Source organism: Condylostylus longicornis, unplaced genomic scaffold (assembly GCF_029603195.1).
Source record: "Condylostylus longicornis isolate FDR11 unplaced genomic scaffold, ASM2960319v2 ptg000083l, whole genome shotgun sequence".
In the NCBI taxonomy this organism is placed as follows: Eukaryota; Metazoa; Arthropoda; class Insecta; order Diptera; family Dolichopodidae; genus Condylostylus; species Condylostylus longicornis.
The window spans coordinates 1,915,936-1,938,862 of record NW_026578051.1 but is presented as its reverse complement, the minus strand read 5'-3'; the positions used below and the strand labels follow the sequence as shown (position 1 = coordinate 1,938,862).

The window sequence follows — 22,927 nt, the reverse complement described above, 5'->3', positions numbered from 1 at the left end:
TTTTTGAAATAATTTGATAATAATTTTATTGTTGATAAGGCATTAAAAATTATCAAAAAAAAAAAAAAATTAAAAAAGGCATTTTTTGTCAAAAAGTTTTGGCTTTTTTTTTCTTTTTTTTTTTTATTAAACATTATAAAAAAAAAATAAAAAAAAATTAAAAAAAAAAAAAAATTTTTTTTTTAATTTTAATTAACAAATTTTCGTCTATTTTATTAGAAAAAATTATTTTTAAATTATTATTTTTTTTTTTTATTAAAAAAAAAAAGTTAAGGATGACTTAAAAAAAAAAATCATTTAATGTTAAAAATAACGAAAGAGAGATGATTGTTTGAATTTAATTTAAAAAAATTTATTGGTTATTTTTTAAAAAATAATTTTTTTTAAGAAAAAAATTTTAAATGTTGCATAATACAAGTAATACATTTTAATGAATTTCAAATTAATGATACGAAAACAATTAAAAAAATAAGGAAGGATTAAATCAAAAGAATAAAAAAATAACGATTAAATAATTATTTTAATTAAAAAAAAAATTTCTAACAAAATTATTAAAAAAAAAAATTATGAAAAAGTTAGAATTTCCTGACAACTATAGAAAATTGCAATCAAATATTAATTTTTTTTTTTTTGTTGTGTTTATATAAAACATTCTGAAATAAGAACTATGAGCTTTTGATATTTTAAAAGAATTAGAAAAAGAATTTTATTTATAAGAAAATTAATTTTAGATTATTTCTTTATTTTTTTTAGTTTATTATATAATGTTATGCTTTTGTATTTTGTAATTTTGAATTTATAATTATTAATTTATTTTCAGTTTTCATTCCGTAATTTACAGACAGAGAATTCTGATTTTAATTTGTATTTGAATACACTCAAAAAAAAAAAAAAAAAATATATATGAAATTATCATTATTTGTAAATATATAATATTAAATTTTTTATAATTTTAATTTTGTTTAATTATTGATTTAGCATGTGTTTGTTAATTTAACTCTTGTTTTTTTTTTCTATATAAAATATATTTTTTTTTTTAAAATATTATAATGTATTTGAGTACCTTGAGGTTTAAAATTTTTTGCTTTAATCAGAAACGTGTAAAATTTAAGAAAACATTTTGTTTTTTTTTTTTTTTTTTTTGTGTAAATTAATAAAACACAAATATGAAATTTAAATGAACAATATTATATTAAAAGATATTTTTGTTTTTTTGTTTTCTTTAAATGTTATGTGTATAAATATGCGAATATATAATTATATGCGTTGTCTTATTAATTAATATTTTAAATATTAATTTTCATTTTTTTTAATTTATTTATATATATATATGTATGTATATTTTATGTTTGTTTTAAAAATATTGAATCAAATATATTGTTAAGAATTTGTTTTGTACTTTTTTATCATTTTGTTTTTAACTCTAATACGAACAAAAAAGGAAAACAAAACAATACCGAACCATTGCCAAAAAAAAAAAAAAATTTAATTTTTGTTATTAAAAATGTTCCCGATGTCCAAAAGTTTACTAAAACAAAAAATTTGAGTGCTTCCAATAGCTTTTATATTTTTTATTTTCAAAATTCTTAAGGCAAAACGAAAAAAAAAAAGTTGAATTTTTGAATTTTTGAATTTTTTTTTTTTGTTTTTATTTTGTTTTTAAATAATTTTGTAGAAAATTATTTCTTTAATTTACATTTTACATTCCGATTTTTTTCGGTTTTATACATATGTATAAGAAAAAAAAAATTTTTTTTAATTTATGAATAACATTTAAAATATTTCCATTAAATATATTTAAAAAAGTATGTATGTATTTTTTTTTTTGTTTGTTTTATATGAACATTGTTTCTATACATAAAAAAGAACTATTCATTTTGTTAATTAAAAAAATAAAACAATGTTTTAATTTTAATTTTCTTTTGCAAAGGAAAAAAAAAATTGAATTTTTTCGCTTTTTGTCTAATAAAATACAAAATTTATTAAAATAGGGGGTAAAATACATTTATATATTTATTTATTTATTTATTTTTTTATTTGTTGAATAAAACACGAATAATAATATTTTGAGATAAATAAGGATTTTCAATTAAGAGTCAAAAAAAAAAAATGGTTAAAATATGGGACAAAATAAAGGAAATATTATTATTGGGATTTATTTTTTTTCTTTTTGTTTGTTTTTTAATAAAACTAAATTAAATCTAGATATTTGATTTAATCACTCTCATCTTCTTCTTCATCTTCTGAATCATTCTTTTTGCTCTTTTTAGCAGGTTTCTTCCCCGCTTTACCACGCTTTTTACCACCACCTTCACCACCGCCGCCATTTGCCTCATAATCTTTTACAGCTTTTGTGTAATCATCTTTAGCTTGAGCGGCTTTGGCTTCCCATTCCTTAAAAAAAAAAAAAAAAACAAAAAAAAAAATAAATTATATATTTTATGAAAATATTACATAAAAAACGATATTACATAATTTTGAATACATAATTAGATTTTTAATTATCTATAATTTTATTCTAATTTTTTTATTTATAAGTTCTATTTTATAATATAATCACAAATATTTTTTTTTTTTTGTTTACTTACAGATTTATCTTTCATTGCTCTCCATAATTCTCCGCCTTTTTTAGCTATTTCCGTTACTTTAATACCTGGATTTTCCTTCTTAATTTTATCTCGGTTGGCATTTAACCAAATCATGTAAGCTGAGAGAGGACGTTTTGGTTTTTCTGGCATATTTATAATTATTTTATTTTAAAACTGAAATAAATAAAAAAGAAACGAAATTTAATACAATTAATTTTTTTTTTATAATATTGTATTCTTATAATGCCAAAAAAGAAAATTATTAAGACTACTATTTTTATTAAAAAAAAAACGATTGTTATTTGTTATTTTTTTAATAATATTTTGAATAAATAGTTAAAAAAACTTTATTTTAAATTTATGTATATTAATTTTGTATTTTTCATTTAATTAATTAAGCAATATTTGCTTGATTAAAGGTACACTCATTAATTACTTAAATTCAACAGTAATTTGACAGTTAATTTGATTTTGTCAGTAAGTAATTCTGAGTTCAATAAATGATTTTACATTTTTTTTTTTGTTTCTTAAATACAAATAATATACAGGCAAAATAATCGTACAATTTCAAATAAATTATATAAAAGATATTATTTTCTTATTTAAATATTGCAATTAAAAAAGAGAACAATTTGTTTTTTTAAATGGCTAATAAAGCAAATCTGTGAACAAAAAAATTTCCCGCCATTTTTCGTCCAAACCATATGTGTTTGAAGCGTCCCCTTATTTCCTTTTTTTTGCTTTTTTTTATATTGATTTTAATGTAAAAGTTTAAAATACACATTTTAAAATCATATGCAAAATTATTGTTCGTTTATAATGAAATATGTACATATGTACATATGTATGTATTATAAAAATTTGTTTCTGCTTTCTGATACTTTTTAGAATTATTATATTAAATTAATTAATTCAATTAAAATTAAATAATTTATTAAAAAATTTTCACTTTTTATTTTCCATTAAATATTTTTTTTTTTTATAAATGCATTCGTTACTCACGTTTCAAAAGCTTATAATTAAAAATGTGAATTATTTGAATTTTGAGAAAAAAGCGAAGAATTTTTATTTTCGCTAAATAAAAGAACGCATCCTTTTTGGTGAGAGCATTAGATCAACTAAAGAACTTTAATGATAAATAAAAACTAAAAGCTGTTTTGTTTTAATGCAAATTTTTATTAAAACAAAAAAAAAGGCAAAAAAATTGCTTTCCTTTTTTTGAGAACTCTACAAGAACCCTTCTTATTTTTCATTTTAGAATTTTACTTTTTCATGCAAATGAAACAGAATTTTATATTATGCTTTGAATTTTTATAAAAGCGAATCAATGCGCCTTTATTATTCATTTTGGTTTATTGTTTTATTATAAAGAGAAAAAGAGTTGTAGTTTTTTACCGGCATGAATAATTGTATAACAATAATTGGAAATATGGGATGATTGTTTACTTTTCTTTTCTTTTTTTACAAAAATTTAAAAGAACGAATCAATTTGAAAGAATCATTTTGTGTTCATTTTGAATCTGCAAAAAAAAAAAACGCATTACGCAAAGAAATGAGAGACAATCAATTTTTGCAAATTTTGATCAAAAAATTTATGTACTTGGTTTTCCCTTTCAAATCTTCCGACAAAAATCCCCTATTTAAGAATAAAAAAACGATTTAAGCTTTGTTCTTTTAATAAACACAAAAAGTGGCGTAACAACATTAAAAATACTGGAATTGGAATTTGATTGTTAAAGGAAAAAGATCAATAATGGAAAAATAAAGAGCAGTTGTGTTTGTTTCGTTTTCCATACTTTATTTTATATGATGGACAAAAAATTTATTTGATGTGAATTTAAGTTTTTAACTTAATTGTAACATTCTTGGTTATAGTTTGTGAAATTCAATCCAAACAAGAATTTATATTTCAGTTTTGAATGAACGATAATTGGTTAATGTTGGATTTAATTTAAAAAAAAAATGGGTTATCTTCTATTAAATAAATTAAATTTACATACGAGGGTCACTATTTATATTTCGGGTCTAGCAATAAAAAACAAACATTTATCATTGGAAATGGTTTTATTGTTTTTCAAAATATTCCCCATGAAGATCAATACACTTTTGCATGCGCTGAAATTAAATTCATATTTAATTTGTTTTTACTTTTACTAATATTTAATTAACTATTTACTTATAAGACGAATCTTATTATGAACGCCAAATTATGCACCACATTTTATTGTATCAAGAATAGTCTAGCAAAAATATGAATGAGAAGTTTTGGATTTGCACAATCTTGAACACTAATTAATTGATATTTTCACAAAAATGTGGATGAACATTCATTAAAAAATGTACCAGAATATATTTTGAATACTTTCATATTCTCATTATTTAAGGGTATTCAAAATTTTTAAAAGTTTGTTTTTAAATTGATAAAAGAATTGAAATTTATAAGTAGGTAAGGTAAAGGTATAAAGTCAACATACTAACACAAAAATTTAAACCCAATATAATTATTAGAACCGCTTCAATTCACTTATATTAAATATGTATGTATAACAATTAACAAATGTACAAGTATAACAAATATTATTAATTAATAATATTAATTAAAATATTCATAATATTATATAATATTAATAATTTAATAGTTTTTTTTAACATTCGAATTTATTTCATTTATAAGCAACATATTTGATTAATTTTATTTAGGTTTATTTGTTAATTAAATATATTTTATTTAATATACATATGAGAATAATCTATGTATTCCAATTAAATTTTATATAGACCTAAGATCACATCATAATTTATTAACTCTACACAATGTGTTGCTTTTATAAAAATGAACCATTTTTTTTTATTTTGCAGTTAAATAAAGCAACGCTTAATAAAGAAAAATTTCCCGCCATTTTTCTCTTAACCAAGGTTTGTTTGAAGCGTCTTTAATATTTTAAATTCACATTATACTGATATTAATTAAAAAAAAAAAATTTTAAATATTATTTTAAAAATTATATTCAAAAATATTGTCGTTCCTATAAATAACGAAATATTTTTTTACACAATAATATTAATTACAGTCACTGACGAGCCACCGCATTACATTTCGCTTCTTCAATATTTTTAAAATTCTATTTGTTTCTCACATTGAAATTTAAAATTTTCACTTTATATTTTTTAATTATAATTTATTAAAAATAATATTTTTTACTCACTTTCCAAAAAAGCAATAATTTAAGAAAAGAAAAAAAAAATTTTGGTTTGATTTTGAATTTGGAAAAAAGCGAAGAATTTTTATTTTTGCTAAGTAAAAGAACGAATACTTTTTGACGAGAGCAACTCAAGAACCTGAATGATGGATAAAATTCAAAAATCCAAAGGTATCGAAAAACTGTTTGACGTTTTTATGAGAATATTTAGTAAAGAAAAGAAAAAGAACAAAAAATCTTGTTTTCTTTTTTTGATTTTTGCTTTAGATTTCTCTATACCCTTATTTTTCTTTAGAATTTACCTTTTTAATACACAAATAAAACACAGAATTTTTATTGTGCTTTGAGAAACGAACCAATTATTTTATGTTATTGTTGTTTTTCGTTTATCCATATAAAAAGAGAACTTATAGATTTTTTCCCGGCAAAAATAAATATGTATGTACATACTATAAACATATAATTTTGTTTTAATTTGAATTTGAATCCCGTTCAATCTTTAATGTACATATGTATATAATATGCAATAATGTGTATTGTAAATATCACAAGAGGCAAGCTGCTGTGAAGTAGATGACAGCGGTTATGAAAAAATAAAAAAGGAAAGGGAATTCATATAAAACAAGCCGAAAATAAATTGAAAGATCCTGCATTTGTGAATAAAATAAATTCTTTTTGATTTTAGTTTTAGTTTTTTGCTGTTTTATACGAATATATACTGGTGTAACAACATTAAAAATACTTGAATTGAAAATTTTATTGAAGGAAAACAACAATACTGAAGAATAGAGAGCAGTTGTGTTTGTTTTACTTTCCTTACTTGTTTGTTAACTTGTTGGTGGCTTATACAAAATTATTTTGAAATACATAAGACTTAAAAATTATTGCATTTTTTTTGTGAAGTAAAATGCTCATAAAAAGAATTAAATTTTGAGCTCACATTATATAAAAATTGTTCTTGTTTGTTTCTAATGCTTCTCAATTTTTTTTTAAATTCCCTTTCCATTAATAAGTAGTTTTGAATATGTCAAAAGAAAATATAATTTTTTAAAATTTAAAATAGGTAGGTACTTGATTTTAAATAGTTCAACCTTAAACCTAATTCTATGTTCTACAAATCTACAATAAAATAATTTATAAAAACCATTTCCGAAAATTTGTAAAAATTATTGTCGAAATGCTAAAGTGAAAAAGAAAACAACACATACTTGTACGATCAATAACATTAACTGGTCAATTCGATATTTTCGACAAAATTAAAAACATTTGGCAATTTTAGATTCAATTACAGATAATTACCGTCATCTGACAGCTAATTTACAAATTTTGCTTAAATTTATCTAGTGTGCATTAGGTTTCCGCCTGAATTTTTTTTTTGATAATATAGGTAGATATATACCCACCGATAAAATAAAAGTATATATGTATATCATTGTTAATTTGGTTGCTTATATAGTCTATATACATACATAGGTAGTTTTGTGATTGAGATTATGACCTTTAAAAAAATTATGTAAAGACATAGTATGAAAACAAAATCTATTTTATCAAACATGAATTCCATGTAACTTCATATTCGTTCAAGAAAAAACTTGATTTGTTTGTTTCCACAGTAAATAGCCGAAAAAAATTAAGATTGTAATATATTGATCAGATAGAATTGAGATTAAAATATACATTAGAGAGCGCAATAAAAATAAAAGCTGCATAAACATTATGTCAAAACTATGCTATATTATAATCATTTAACTAAATTATCAATTGATGAATAAACAAGACATTAAATGTTTTACTCTCATTATGCATATGCATCTACATCGCGTATAATATATTAAAAATAATATAAATAGGTTTATCAAGACAATTGCTGTTTATACTTTCGTATGACATGCTTTCATGCATAACTACTTACTTAGTTTACGTACGCATGTATGGATGTGTGTATGCATATGTTCATTATATTATAATAAAACCGTTATTATAATGTAAATGCATTACATATGAATGCATGTACATACATACATATATTGCTCATCAATATACCACTAACGCGCGTATCTACCTAAAAAACAGTATAACAAAACTTAAATTTTTCAAACATTAAATACATTATGTTTACATTTAGATATCCTAAATATTAACCAATATCAATAGAATTTCTTTTAAACTTATATAACAAAACTTCCATTTGAAAAATATTTAAAATTTATTCATTCGAATATAAACATATGTATAAACAATCATACATAAACTCAATACACTAGAAATTTGAAATTAAATAATTTCCTTGATTTCCACAAATCATGTATACAATAAGTTAACTAAAATTTCAAATTTCAGAAACGTCAAAATTTCTGTTTACATTTTTACTACTTTTTAACATGACTGTACCATTTTCATATTACAATCTTCTTCTATACATAAAATGAAATTATTCTCCCATATAAAATTTGTATGGCGATAGACAAATTTTATACTGAGTGAATTCGGTAATGAAAGTGGTCAACAAAAAAATCAATTTTTTACAAAATATTCTTAATAAAGTGAAAAATGTAGGTACTAGGACTTAAAATATATTAAATTTAGTATATTTCATGGAAGAAAATTTTGCAATTTACCACAAAATGGTGGAATTATGATTAATTTTATAAATTAATGCGCGTTGTATAGGGCGTCATACTACGCTTTCATCAGTGACTGTACTTTCAAAAGCATTTTCTTCAATATGAAAAATTCAAAAATTTTTGTATTTCAAATAATCCTCTCCAATAGGAATTTATGCCGGTCAATATGATTGTAAATTTTATGAAATATCTCGAATAGTACATGTTATCTAACATTTATATAATGAAATTAATGAAAATATATAGTTAATAAAATAAGTTTGATATGGTTTTTGATATAAAAATGCCTATGATACAATGAAAAAAGAAAAAAATCAAAACGCGGGATTTTATATGTACATCCACACATACACACATATTCGTTAATAAAATGACCAGTATTGACTTATTTTTATTTTTAAATTTTGTATAAATAGGTCTACCAATTTTAGAATTTTTTCTTAAAAAAAAAGGCATTTTTAAGGAATAAAAGCATAAATGTGAAATTACAATTATAAATTAAGTATATGTATGTACATATAAAATAAATATAAATATGTATTTAAGTATCTACTTATAAAATTTGCAATAAAAATTTTTTCTTCAACAAAAATCACAAATGTCTGTATAACAATAAATTTTAACTCACTCTTTTAATTTAGTTTTATTAATTAACTAAAAGTTTTATATTTTAAAAATTCACACTATAGATTTTTAACTTAAAATTTTAATACACAAGAATAACACTTTTTTTTTTTCAATTAACTTTTTTATAATTCTTCTCAAATACTTGAAAGTTGACAAAGCAATGACCAAACCAGAATGAAAAATTCATGAAAAACTAGGAAGGCAAAAAAGCAAAGCAATGAACGTGGAACGAAACAAAAAAATTAAAAGTATAACAAAAACAAAAAAAAAATCAAAGAAAAAACAAAAGCAACAAAATATTCTGAAATATGTTCGCTCGCATATCTTTTTCTCCTTAGTCAGTAATCAGCAAAATATAAAATATTTTCCGATATACGATATTATTTTGACGGGTAAACTTACGATTTACGATAAACCGTAAATATATCATGTATGAATGAATGAATTTGATTTTAGAATTTTTAATAAATTTTCATTATTGCAATTGATTTGGAAAATAATATTTTTTGAAAATGGAAATTTCTTCTATATTACATAATGTTGCTCTAAATTAAAATAAAAAAGAATGTTTTTTGATTTGACAAAAGAATAAAATTGAATAAATTGTTAGAAGAATAATATTTCTGTTTGTTTAAAGTCACCGTTAAAATATCGTAAAATCAGGAAAAATGAAAATATATTGTGCCTTTTATTTTCCAAAAAAAATAAAACTAATTTTACTGTTTTGTAGTTCAGATTGTGTATTGTTAAACAAATGTACACAGTGTTTGGGGTTATGTTAATGTACAATTAAGGATAGATTTGTGAAAAAATCAAATAAATTCAAAAGAAGCTAGAGGTTATGGCTTTAATTTTTAATTTTTTTTAAAAGTTTGATATTGCAGGACAACAGTTTCTACAGGCATATCAGAGAACGATTTCATGAGTAATGCAGTGTTTTCAAAACAAGTTGGTAAAAAATAATCGAGCTTTTGTACAAGTTCTTATTTTTTGGAATAAGTTCTTATTTTTTGGAATAAGTTCTTATTTTTTGGAATAAGAAGACGCAATCTAATTATTAGAGTTAATTAGACGCAACCTATAAGTTAAGTCTAATTAAACTCTTTAATGTTTTTACCTATACATTATAACAGTAAATATAGTTGAAAATTTCAATGAACAAATGAACAAATAAAATTACCTCGTTTTTAAATACTTAATCTGATTGCATCAAATATTTCAATACACGTGATTCACAAATATTAAAACAGACATACGTTGAGTACACATTAAGTAAATACAGAGATGCTTTGCATTTTAACAAAATATTCTACTTTCTATACAATATAATAGAGATATAACATTAAAGTTTAAATTCTTTTAAAATAAAAAAATGTATGTATATACTTATAATACGTTATATTATAATATAAAACATATATAAAATAGCTAAATAAAATATATAAGCTCTTGTATATGGTACTAAATAGAATAAAAAACTTTCCCTTTCTACTACACAATAATCAATATATTATAATGTATGTTTACATGTATGTTTGTTTAAATACATTCATAACATGTATATTTATAAATATAATGTATATATATATATATTATATTTAAAATAAAAAGCATATTATAATAATAGAACAAAAATATAAAAAAAAGTATTACAGATATAGAAAAAATTTAACTTCGGATCAATACTATGCTCGTCTCATATACAATATATTTTGTGGATACACACAATATTATAAATAGAGATGGTACTATTCTATTCAATATTTAAGAATATTATATATTTATGTATTGAATTATTTTAATCAATAAATTAAATAAGGGTATAACAGTTAAATAATCTAATTCATAAATATATCCATTGTATAAGCACATAACATACAAAAATATAATTATAAGAATTTACAAAATCAAAGTTTTAAATTAATATTATATTGATTTAATGTTTAAGTTCAAAATATTTAATTTAATTAATAATTTGTCTACAAATCATAATGAAATGTGAATAAATTTCTGTATTACTATAATGACAGAACCAAAGCGGTGAGCGGCAACGACATACGATTACCGTTGAGCGGCAACAACATATATTTTACCGCCGACGATTAAATTCGCCATGTTCTAGTTCTGTTTTTTAATTTATTTGAATAATTTTTATTCTATTACCATAATTACTTTGACTTTCTATCAAACATTAATGATTCATTTTATGAATTTAAATAGTTATACAAAATATAAATACGTTAAATATCTATAATAGTCCAATCACTAATTTCTTTTTGTTATTTTATTTTAATGAAAATCACAAAGGATATAACATTGCATATATAAAATATTTTTTTTTTATTTTAAATCAAATAACTACCTATACCTACAAAATAAAATAAAAAAAAAAATTTTTTTTTTTTTTGAATACATATTTGGATACTATTATAATATTTTAGAGAATATGTCTCAAATATTACTCTCAGGAAATACACATTTTGGAGTCTACAGTGACTGCGCTGCTATTGTTATATTAAATGATGAGAATGAGCAAAGAGTTCTATGTACATATATGGATATAACATTTAACGAATAACGCGACTTAAAAATACACACAATACACACAAAGATAAATTATTATAAGCAATGGAACAAATTACATATATTGTACGAACGATTATTATGTATGTACGTAAATAATATATAATTCTATAAAATTTCTATCTAATTCGAATATCAATCTGTCTCTCTATATAATATGTAGATATCCGCACATATATTAATATTATTATGTATATATTGTAGGGAATATACATGGATACACAGATTTAAGGGTGATTTGATTTTCATTATGCAAATATGTACCTACATACAATATAAATTTAATAATAATATACATATAGTAAGGTATACTAAAAAGATTTTGAAAAAAAATATGATTACAAATGTACATACGTATTATGCATGTATGCGTCTATTTATGTTATACTTTTATTTTTAGTTTAATTTCGGTTTTTATTTTCTTTTGTTTTTTTTTTTTTTGATTTCATATATCCTAGTAATGGATGTGAAATAAAAATGAATTCATATCGATTATACCTACAACAATGGTACGTATAATGTTAACATTTGTATAACAAAAGGAAAATAATAGGAATGTTATACATGCATAATGTATGTATGTATATTATATATGTAGGTGAGTATAGAAAACGTGCGATGTCATTTAAACAGAGTATAGGGTAAGTATTATTAAATGCAGTCAAAAAATTAAATTTTGTCACAAAAAAATATATGACGTATACTACATCTTATGAATTTTCCTTTTTATATATTTACTACTTTTGTCCTTAATAAACACGATACGATGATGTTATCAATATAGGGACCCTAAATTTATTTTGTTAAGAGAAAATAACTGAGCATGTATAAATATAAACATCTATACAAAAAATATTTTATTGTGACTTTACAGTTTGCCTTAAAATGTCATTAGATTTATGCATAAATGAATAGCCATAATCTCTAAGTTTATATATACGTACGAGTATATGTAGTATATATACAATATACACATCATGTGCCTAATTCATTGAATATAGCTGAAAACGTTTTTTAGTGTTTAGATAAATAATGTGTGTATGTATCTACATACGTACATTTTAGATAAACAAATTTGAAATTTAATCCTAAATTCTGAATTTTTTTTTTTTTATTTTTTTGTTTTAATTTTATTTATGTATTTTGTTTAGATTATTATACAAAATTTTAATAATATGGTCTATTTATTTATTTTGTTTTATTTTTTGACCTAATAATGAATTTTTGAATTTTTTTAGTTTAATAAGCATAATAATATTTATTTAATGTTTAATTTCTAAATCCATATTAATGTATAAATAACTCTAAAGTGGTAAAAGTCAGTAAATTAAGCCATTAATTTGACAGATATTGAATGGTATTTTGTACATGAATGTCAGCATAAAATTCAGAAAATGACGTTTAGCTATTACATTTCAAGTCATTCTTAATATTTCAAATCAAGTTAAAAAAAAATTTTTAATTGATGAGCAAAAACATAGGCATCAAATACGCTTGAAGCTACAATATGGTTAATATTAAAAAATATTAAAATTATTAAGTTTCCATATTATTTGATTAAAATTTTGAAAAATTCAAGATAAATCTTAGATTATTAACAATATATAATAATATATATAATAACATAAAAAATCATAATCTCCCTAAAACTCTTATATAAAACAAAATCATTATTTTTTTTTTGTTTCGGTAGGTACCTAAGTATATAAGATTAAACAATTATTGCACACAAACATATGTATGTATGTACGTATATATACATGTACCTAAATCCATATAAATATGTATATTTTAAAACCCCAGAAAAATAGATTTTGTATATAGATCCATACATAATAATTTAGTCATGCAGCTAAACACATAAAGGTGTTTTAAATTGCATATGCATATATACACATGCATACATATACATATATTTATAAAAATTATGTATATACATATGTAAATATAAAATCAAATTAGAGCATTCTAATTAATTTATTGCAATATTATATTTATATAGTATCTATACTGCAAATATTTGTGCATATGTATGTATTTATGTGCATATATAAATATGTAATTCAGAACTTTAAAAATATAAAGCATACATAACTATCAATATTCATATATGTATATATATGTATATATAAACATGTATGTACACAAATATGAATCTAATATAGTAAAAGTACGGATTCAGTGAGAAAACAATTGATAACAAAAGATTTGGCAACATCGTTTAAAAAACTCGCTTCCCATACCTGCCATAAAATTTAATACATTTATACCTAGACAAGCGTTAAAAATGATAAAAAAAATTAATATGTAAACCTTTTTTTTTTTCAATAAAACTTTTTTTTTTTTTGATTTTGTGCAATAAAAAAATAGTAAATATAAATTAAAAATGTATATATATATATAAATATAATAATTTATATAAAAAAAAAAGATTACAGCCAACGCATGACCAAAAATTTCGCAGTTTTTTCCTTTTTTTTTTATTTGAAATATAAAAAAAATTTTTAGATGCTTTTTTATAACTATTTTTTTTTTTTGTCATTTTTGGCTTTTGTTTAACAAATTGAACTTTCAAATCAATTATTTTTTTTCAAACAATAATTTACATACATACTTAAGCATACCTACACAAATACATACACACATATTAATTTTCTTATGTATATACTTATGTTTAAATAAACAGTAAATATTTTAATAAATTCCAAATTTTTCAAAATTATGCTCCAATTAAAACTAACTGTTTAAATTAAATGCAATTTAATATTTTATATTAAATGTCAAACAATACGTCATCCATAATATAAAAATTGTCTTAAAAGTATCACAACATAATTTTACTTTGGAAGCTTCGAACCCAATGTATTATCCCAAGGTATGAGCAAAAAATTTTTACAGAGTACATAATGAATGTAGCGAATTCCTTTGAAAAAATTCATAATTAAGATGACCATTATATTTGTAACATGACAATTTGATGTTAACGCAAAAAGAAAAACTGTAGATTTCATACAATCGAAAAACATACATACATACTTACATAACTGCATAATAAAATTTATTTTAGGAATTATTTAAATTGTAATTGCAATAACAACACTATTGTCCTAACAATACTATTGTCCTTTGAACAATAATTAATATGTGAATTTGCATACAATATTTATTTTTTCGTTGATCGTCTGACTAAAAGATATCAATATATTTTTTATTTATATTTTTATCCTACTTTTGTCTATTTTTTTCAATTATTTTTCATATTTAAATTTACTTCAATAAATATAAAGTATACTTATCAAAAAAATATAATTATCACTAAATAAAAAACATTGATTGAATGTCAAAAAATCTCAAAGCTCTGACAATTGTACTGAATCGGTATATGTAGCTTAAAGTTACATACGAGTATATTGTCCAATTTCAAATTAATTTTATATAATTTTGATGTATATGTTTGTTAACCTGTTGAAACTAATATATTATATAGGTACATAAATATACATATATATATATATATATATATATATATATATGTATATATATATATATTTAATAGATGTAAATAATCTTTATAGAAAATAATTGTATGCTCATTTTGCCATCTTCTAAAAACTTTTAATACAACAAAATAAATCCAATTATATAGACATTGTGAAGTAAGTATGTACATACTAAAAAATTAATCAAAATAAATTTGTTTATTGTGTTTCTTATCTTTCTTCAATTTTTAACAAAAGTTCCGATTAAATATTATTTTCTAGTTCATTTAACAAATATTACTTATATGTATTCAATAATATACGCTATATATTATTTAAGATAAAATACACATTATTGATAATCATGCAAATTCATTTAATATATGTATGAATGTACATACATAAACAATTAAAATTGAAAGAATATATTATCTATGTATACACATACATATATGATTAATTAATAACAAATTATAATTTATGTATATATTTTATGTTTACAAAAAAAAATTCATATTTGCATGCAAGCTTTATAATGTAGCTTATGACATTCTTAAAAGGTGTACTACTACATATTTGAATTTTAATTGAAATATCCAAAACTTTGGCAGTTGCTGCTTGTCATATTTTAATAACACGTCAAACTTTGCAATTTTGAAGTACAAAATTGTGTTTATGGCATATATTATATCGATGTGATGCTGAGAAGTGAAAACAGAAGTGAAAACAGAAACAAATCAAGCATAAAGTGTCAAATCAAGTAAAAAATCAAAATGACAAAAAATTATTCGTAAAACATAATATTTATTTGAGCACAGTATATACCGGCCAAACCAAAAATTAAAATCTTTATTTTAAGTATCACCATACAAGTACAATATTATGAGTGATAATTGTTGAATTGTATACAAAAAAATGTATGGCTGACTTCGAAATTGTAGTAATACAAGAGCTTGTAATAATTTGTAGTAATCGATTACGCAAAATAAGAAAAAATGGTCAAAATATTTAAGCAATATTAAAAAAAAATTATATTTAACTCTTATTATAATCGCAATACACTACTTTATACAAATTTTTTATTATATTTCATAATATTAGCATGATAATTATTCTAAGATTATATACATATACACACAAAATTATATGTTTTTTAAATATTATTTCTTAAATATATATTATGTATATATATACTCGTATGAATATATATATGAATATCAATATAATAAATTATTATTTATATTGTCTACCTTATTCTAAATCTACCTAATTCTTTATATTTAATAACGCGTTATGAATCAGAAAATTGCCATACATTCATGTTTTTTGAACTTTTTGTTTATTTTTCTCTAAGCTTTTTTTTTATTTATTTTTTTTTTTATAAATATTAAATATTATAGTATTTTTATTTTAGTATAATATATATCAGGTTTGTTGCATAAATACATATACAAAACGAGAAAGATAATATTTTTGTGGATACTACCTATATAAAATACATAAGTATATACAAGTAGTATACAAGTAGTATTTTACAGCTATGTAGATTTAATAAATATTTTTTACCTTGTATAATTATAACATTAATATGTTATTGTTTTTATTTTGAATGAAATCATTTCTCATATCTTATTATAAAGAAATTTTTTGATCGTATAACAAAAAATACAAATAATTTGTGAAGTATAGTATATAATTTTTATAAATTGATTTATATTATAAAAAATTAATATACATATATATGTGTAAATAGGTTTGTATGTATATGTACAAATTATGAAAACTAAATACATCTTTTGCCCTTTTTTTCAGGGGTTATTAATTACATATTAATTTTTATAACAATTAAATGAAACTATTATATTTTGCAATTTGATTTCACATCCTTGATTTTACATGTACGGACTTATTTTTTCGAAATTAAAAAAATTAAACCACTTAGAATTTTTAATCAGTGGTAGTCAACTTTTTTTGTAATAGTTTTGTCACATTTTAAATAGGAATATATTTCTAAAATGCAATATATTTTTTCTTTGTGAAAAATATACTGTAATATATAGTATTATATAAGTATTTTTAAAATTAAATAGTATCAATACATTGAGGCTTATTCTGATTATCCATTCACTTAGTGATAGTGATTTAGTAATCGTAATTCATACAAATGATTCGTGTCTATAATAAATTTTACGGTAAATATCACTAGTAAAATATCATATAATATAACTTAGTGATTTGATACTCAGAATAAGCCCCAATGTTTTCCTTTAAACAAATTACGATATAAAGACAACAATATTTTTTGTTAAAAGCAATTAAAAGTTCTCATAGACGCAGTATGGCAGATTAATGGCCAAATAATTGGTGAAATTATGGGGTACTGAATAAATTTTTAAATACTAAATTGACTTATAAATATCTAGCAAACTTAGGTAAAAAATTTAATGCTTGCATTTAAAAAAAAAAATACATGTATACTTATTATATGAACGTGAATAATTGAAAGTATATAAAAATAATATTGTAGACAATTTATGATTTTAAATACTTAATTACATATTTATGTAATGTACGTATATAAATTGCAATCATATTGAAAACTAAAGCTGTGAATATTAAATTTTGAAAATAATTTCAATAAACATAATTAATTCATTTTTGTATGTATTAACAGCAATTCAATAACATCTCCAATTAACTCCATACCTACATACATATTAACATGAATCAATAAATTTGAAATTTAAAAAAAAAAAACAATTTCTAATATTCTCTAATACCTAAATTATTAAAATATTTTCATATTTATTCTATTATATAAGCATTTATTTTTAAATAGTATTTTGTATTTAATTATATTCTGTACCTAAAAATAAATTTCAAGTGTTATCGTAATAGTTCTTCTCAATTAATTTAAAATCAAAACAGTTCTATTGCACTTACTTATGTACATATACATATATGTATGTACATAATATAGTATGTACAGTATAAAAATATGTTATAAAACCAAAAATTTAACATAGATTTGCTAAAAAACAAGAAAATAAAAATATGCCAAAAGTACATCCATATTCCCAATATTATTCTCATTTATTAATACTACACAAATAACATGTATACTAATAGAAAAACAAAAACAAAATAATATAGAAGGTGAAAAATTAAAATAAATTATTATTGAATTGACGCACATATTTTCGAAAACATTTTTAATGTAGAACAAGAACCTTAATCTAAGCAACAACACCATATAATGTAAGTACATACACACAAAATAGCTTCTATGTACGTTCTCGTATGTACAATATTGTTATTCATAACCAAAATAATAAAAAACAATAATAAAAATAAAAAACGTAAACGAAGCAACATCAACTTCCTTTTTTTACTTCTCCTCTTGCTCCAACTTATCACTTCACATAATATTATTATTAAAAGGTATTCCTTTTTTTTTTTTTGAATTCCTTATTTATATTGGGATTTTTCCTTTCAATACTTAAATTCAAAACATTCAACAGGTTGAAAAATATTGTGTAGAAATTTTATGCAGGCGAGAAAAAATAAAAAAACAAACGAAAACAAATTTTGAGTTTTTGGTAATATATTTATGGTTTAAAATGTTGAAAATTATAGTGAAATTTTGAAACGTACATACACACTTATGTATGTATGTCCTGGAGGTTCTTTATATTTTACACAGCCCCATGCATATATCGTTCACAAATACTATTTATAATGCAAATAATATTAGTGCATATATAATTTTGAAAAATTCAATTAAATTTTAAGAATATTCAAATACTATTGCCAATGAAATAGAAAGCAAAATGAAAATTTTTGGTATAAGCATATTATTATAAAATTTACTTAATATAATAAATATATAAACCTAAGTTCATACGTTAAAATATACCACCTACATATGAGTCATATTATATATCTTGTGTTACTCTACCAAAAATATAAACAGCTGCTGTTGTTATTATAAAAGGATTGCATTTGCAACGCAATATTAGCAATATCATAGTGTACATACAAAATGTCCCTATTCTTACGTAAATTATATGCATACATAACGTAAATTTACGTACGTAAGTTTAATTATACAGACACATTTATTAAAAAAGGGTTATATGTTCTTTTTAAATTTTATATAACCTTGTAATATTGTATAAATTATATTTATATTATGGATGTACTAGGTATATAGTACTTTTAAGGTGTACTAAAATATTTAAGTATAATTTGAGTAATCTATAATTATAAACAATTATTAAGTGTAAGTTTAAATGTGCTATAATTGAATCAATCACATACATAATCAAATAGAAGGTAATCAAGACAAAATTTTATTTGTCAAAAATTATATAACGTAATTTGTGAATTTAGTAAAGCCTTTACCATCGAAAAAATGCTGTAAAAATTATAGTAAGTACCTATGTATGTATGCACATATTTTTTTACTGGAACAAAATAAATTATGCACCTAAAATATTGAAGGTGTTGCAAAAAAAAAAATCACTTTTGATTAGGTTTTCAATTCAGATTAATTTTTTTTTTATTATACACAATTTTTCTATTCGTAATCAATTTTAACAATATTTTTTAATCGCAAATAAACGACACTCACAGTAAAAGTGAACAAAATAATTTACACTCATATGTATGTATGTACTACATATTATATGTGCTTACATTTGTTTATTTTACATACATACATACATGCATGTCTATATGTTTGTGAACTATATTGAGAATTAACAGCAATACTTGAAGATTTAAAATAATAAATACTAAAAATAAAATTATCGTTGACAAATTGCAAACAAATATTTTATTATTGTCTTCAAAACTTTCATTTTATTTCTTATCAATTTTATTATAATATTAAATTTTTATACACATACATACATATGTATATATTTACATAATATGTACATAATATGTACACTATCATAATAGCAGGAATCGTCAACCTTACAGTGTTTTGGTTACGGTCAATAGTCTACAGCTACCTTAAATGAAGTTATTTTAGCAATAAATATAAATAGCTCCCATATCATGTAAAGAGAAAATCAAAATAAATTGTGCTATGTAATGGAAATATTTCTCAAAAATTTATTATTTTAAGAAAATATAAGGATGAGTTTTAAATACGATCCGTGAACCATGTCAATATGTTGCTGGTATTACAACCATTATGTATTTACTTCATAAATCTAATATTCTATTTGACTCTCTTATACATACAATATTCTCCCTCATCAAGCGTTAAATTAATTAAAATATCGTGAAAATTATTAAAATGTCAAAATATTATTGAGTTAAAAGTATTATAAGTTTATCGAGTAAATTCAGGTGCAGGTTCCAGAAAACTTTTTCATGAAAGATTTAACACAATTATTTACATAAATATATACACGTATATTGATTAATAATTATAAATACATAATATGAGTTAATATTTAAATGAATTATTTATGATTTGATTTCAATACCTGTGTTTACACGGCGTCTTTTGTATCAATTAATGGTTTATATACGTTTCATTTCCCTTGCTTGTGGAACACAAAACATGTGGCCTATGGATAAGGAGAATGAAACGTGTGTTAACAATAAATTAAGGGGAAAAGACCTCGTGTAAACTTTTGAACAACTTTAAAAAATAATTAATCCCATATATGTGCATATGTAAGTATGTAATATGCAAAAATTAAATTTTGCCATATTTTGTCATATTTGAATCGACCGGATTTCATTTTACGAAAAATTTGATAAAACGTAATTCAAAAGAACAATAATTTTCCTTCTTTAAATTTTAAAACAATCTAGAACAATATTGATGAAAAGCAATACATATTAAGTTGCCGAAAGAAAACAAAACAAGAAAACAAAAAAAAAAAAAGGAGAAAAAAGTAAAGGATATTTCTTCAGTCTGCTATTTCCTGTTGAAAACAATAATACTTATGCGAAAATTTTTCTTTGCACATCACACAAAACTATAAAAAAAAATTCTCATGTTCTCATACTATTAATTTTCGGTGTATTATTAAAAAATAAATTGGTCAGCTTACCTTTAGTTCACATTTATGTATGTATGAATATAGTATATGTATGTATGTGCTCATGTATAAATCTGTAATATTTTATAAGACTGCATCTTTATATTTTATTATTATAAAATTGAATGCATACATACATACATTTTATTGTATTTTGTTCATATTTGACGAGAATATTGTCCAAACAATAAGAATATTAATTTTGCATACTAACATTGTTAATTTTCGGCCAAAAATTCAATCTGGGGAGCCAGATAATACATAAAGGAAGGTCATGAATATAATGACTGACCAAACTTTCAAAAAATTATGTAATTTGAACAGTTTTGTTTTGCAAATTTACAACTATAAAATGTATAAACTTTTCATTTTTGTCAATCAAACAGCTTAGGATAGTATAAATATACATACATATATAACACATTTTATTATGGTATACAGAATATAATATAACACATATTTTTTTATTGGAGATGTTATACAAATTAACTTACAAACTCCCTAATATTTATAGTCCAGGGAATATAGTAGGAGGAATTGCAAACTTGAAAACAAACTTTAGTTTAAATACATGCTGTACATATATATATACATACATACTTCCATGCATAGATTTATTTATAAACATACATATGTACATACAGAAGTATAAACATATGGATTTACCTAGATGATTTTGTTGTATTGCTGAAAAACATATTTTTATTATTCACAGCTACTTTACATATTATATTTTAATTTTCTCCTGTTTACAACATTCAATTAAACAATTTATTATCTGAAAACGAAAGAACAAATAAAAAACATTATAAAAGTAATAAGAATGTTATAATATTAAAAACACATTTATTGTTTGTTGAACTGACGGCATCCATACTGAAATTAATGCTACCCTATCTATACACACATGTTCAAATGTATATATAGGATAGTAGCCTAAAAAATCAAATTTTTCATGTGAAAAATTTACATACATATACATATACATTCATATATCGATATTGATGTTTATTAGACCTGTAAATATCAACAGTATTTAGTTATAATAAACATGTCATTCTTATTAACAGAATAATAAAAACAAAATTATAGACAAAAACAAAACAAAACGCTGAATAACAGAACACCAAATTACCAACTCAGTAAAAAAAAGCAAAGTAGAGAAGCCTAGCGTTTTCAATACTTTTACATTATAAGGCTATGTTTATATTGTATCTATACATATTATTTGTTAATGTATATGAACAGCAAACAGTAACTAATTTAACGCTTTGAAGAAGAACAAAAAATTTTTTATTGCAACATTCTTTAAATCAGCGAATTCCAATGTTCAATGGTTGGTTAAAATTATTAAATTTATTGTATCACAAGAATACTGCATCTAAAATTGAGCAATGATTATGGAGTACTGATGCAATATTGAAGTAAATAAAAGTGTACTGTAGATGTTAAACATGTAAAATAAATTATTTGACAATTCATTAATTTCAAAAATAGTCTTAATAACTAATTTTAGGTCTTTTGAACAGGTATGAATACTGGGTATAAACATGGATATACTATGTACGTATTATAAGTGCAATTGATTATTGTATCTAAACATATTCTAGGTACGGTTAAATAAGTACCTACAGATCTCTATTTAAGCGTAATAAAATTAGTAGGAAAATATAAAATTATTGAAATTTAATTTTATAAATTTCAGAGGCTAAATGTAGGGAATGTTGATTAATACTCAATATTATAACAAATATGTACTCA

At 21.4% G+C, this 22,927-nt stretch overlaps 1 protein-coding gene across 2 annotated transcripts; it reads right to left on the bottom strand.

Annotated features, from left to right (window-relative positions):
- Positions 1-1,827: 1,827 nt before the first annotated feature.
- On the bottom strand, positions 1,828-9,199 carry LOC129613408 (high mobility group protein D). 2 transcript variants are annotated; one of them, XM_055527454.1, is made up of 3 exons: positions 5,795-5,924; positions 2,589-2,762; positions 1,828-2,394 (listed from the first exon to the last, which is right to left on the bottom strand). In XM_055527454.1, the coding sequence occupies exons 2-3, from the start codon at positions 2,736-2,738 to the stop codon at positions 2,215-2,217; spliced, it is 330 nt and encodes a 109-aa protein (XP_055383429.1). In that variant the 5' UTR covers positions 2,739-2,762; positions 5,795-5,924; the 3' UTR covers positions 1,828-2,214. The 2 variants fall into 2 exon arrangements, with proteins under 2 accessions (XP_055383429.1, XP_055383428.1); XM_055527453.1 differs by lacking the exon at positions 5,795-5,924 and adding an exon at positions 9,041-9,199 and having other exon boundaries at positions 1,829-2,394.
- Between the last annotated feature and the right edge of the window lie 13,728 nt (positions 9,200-22,927).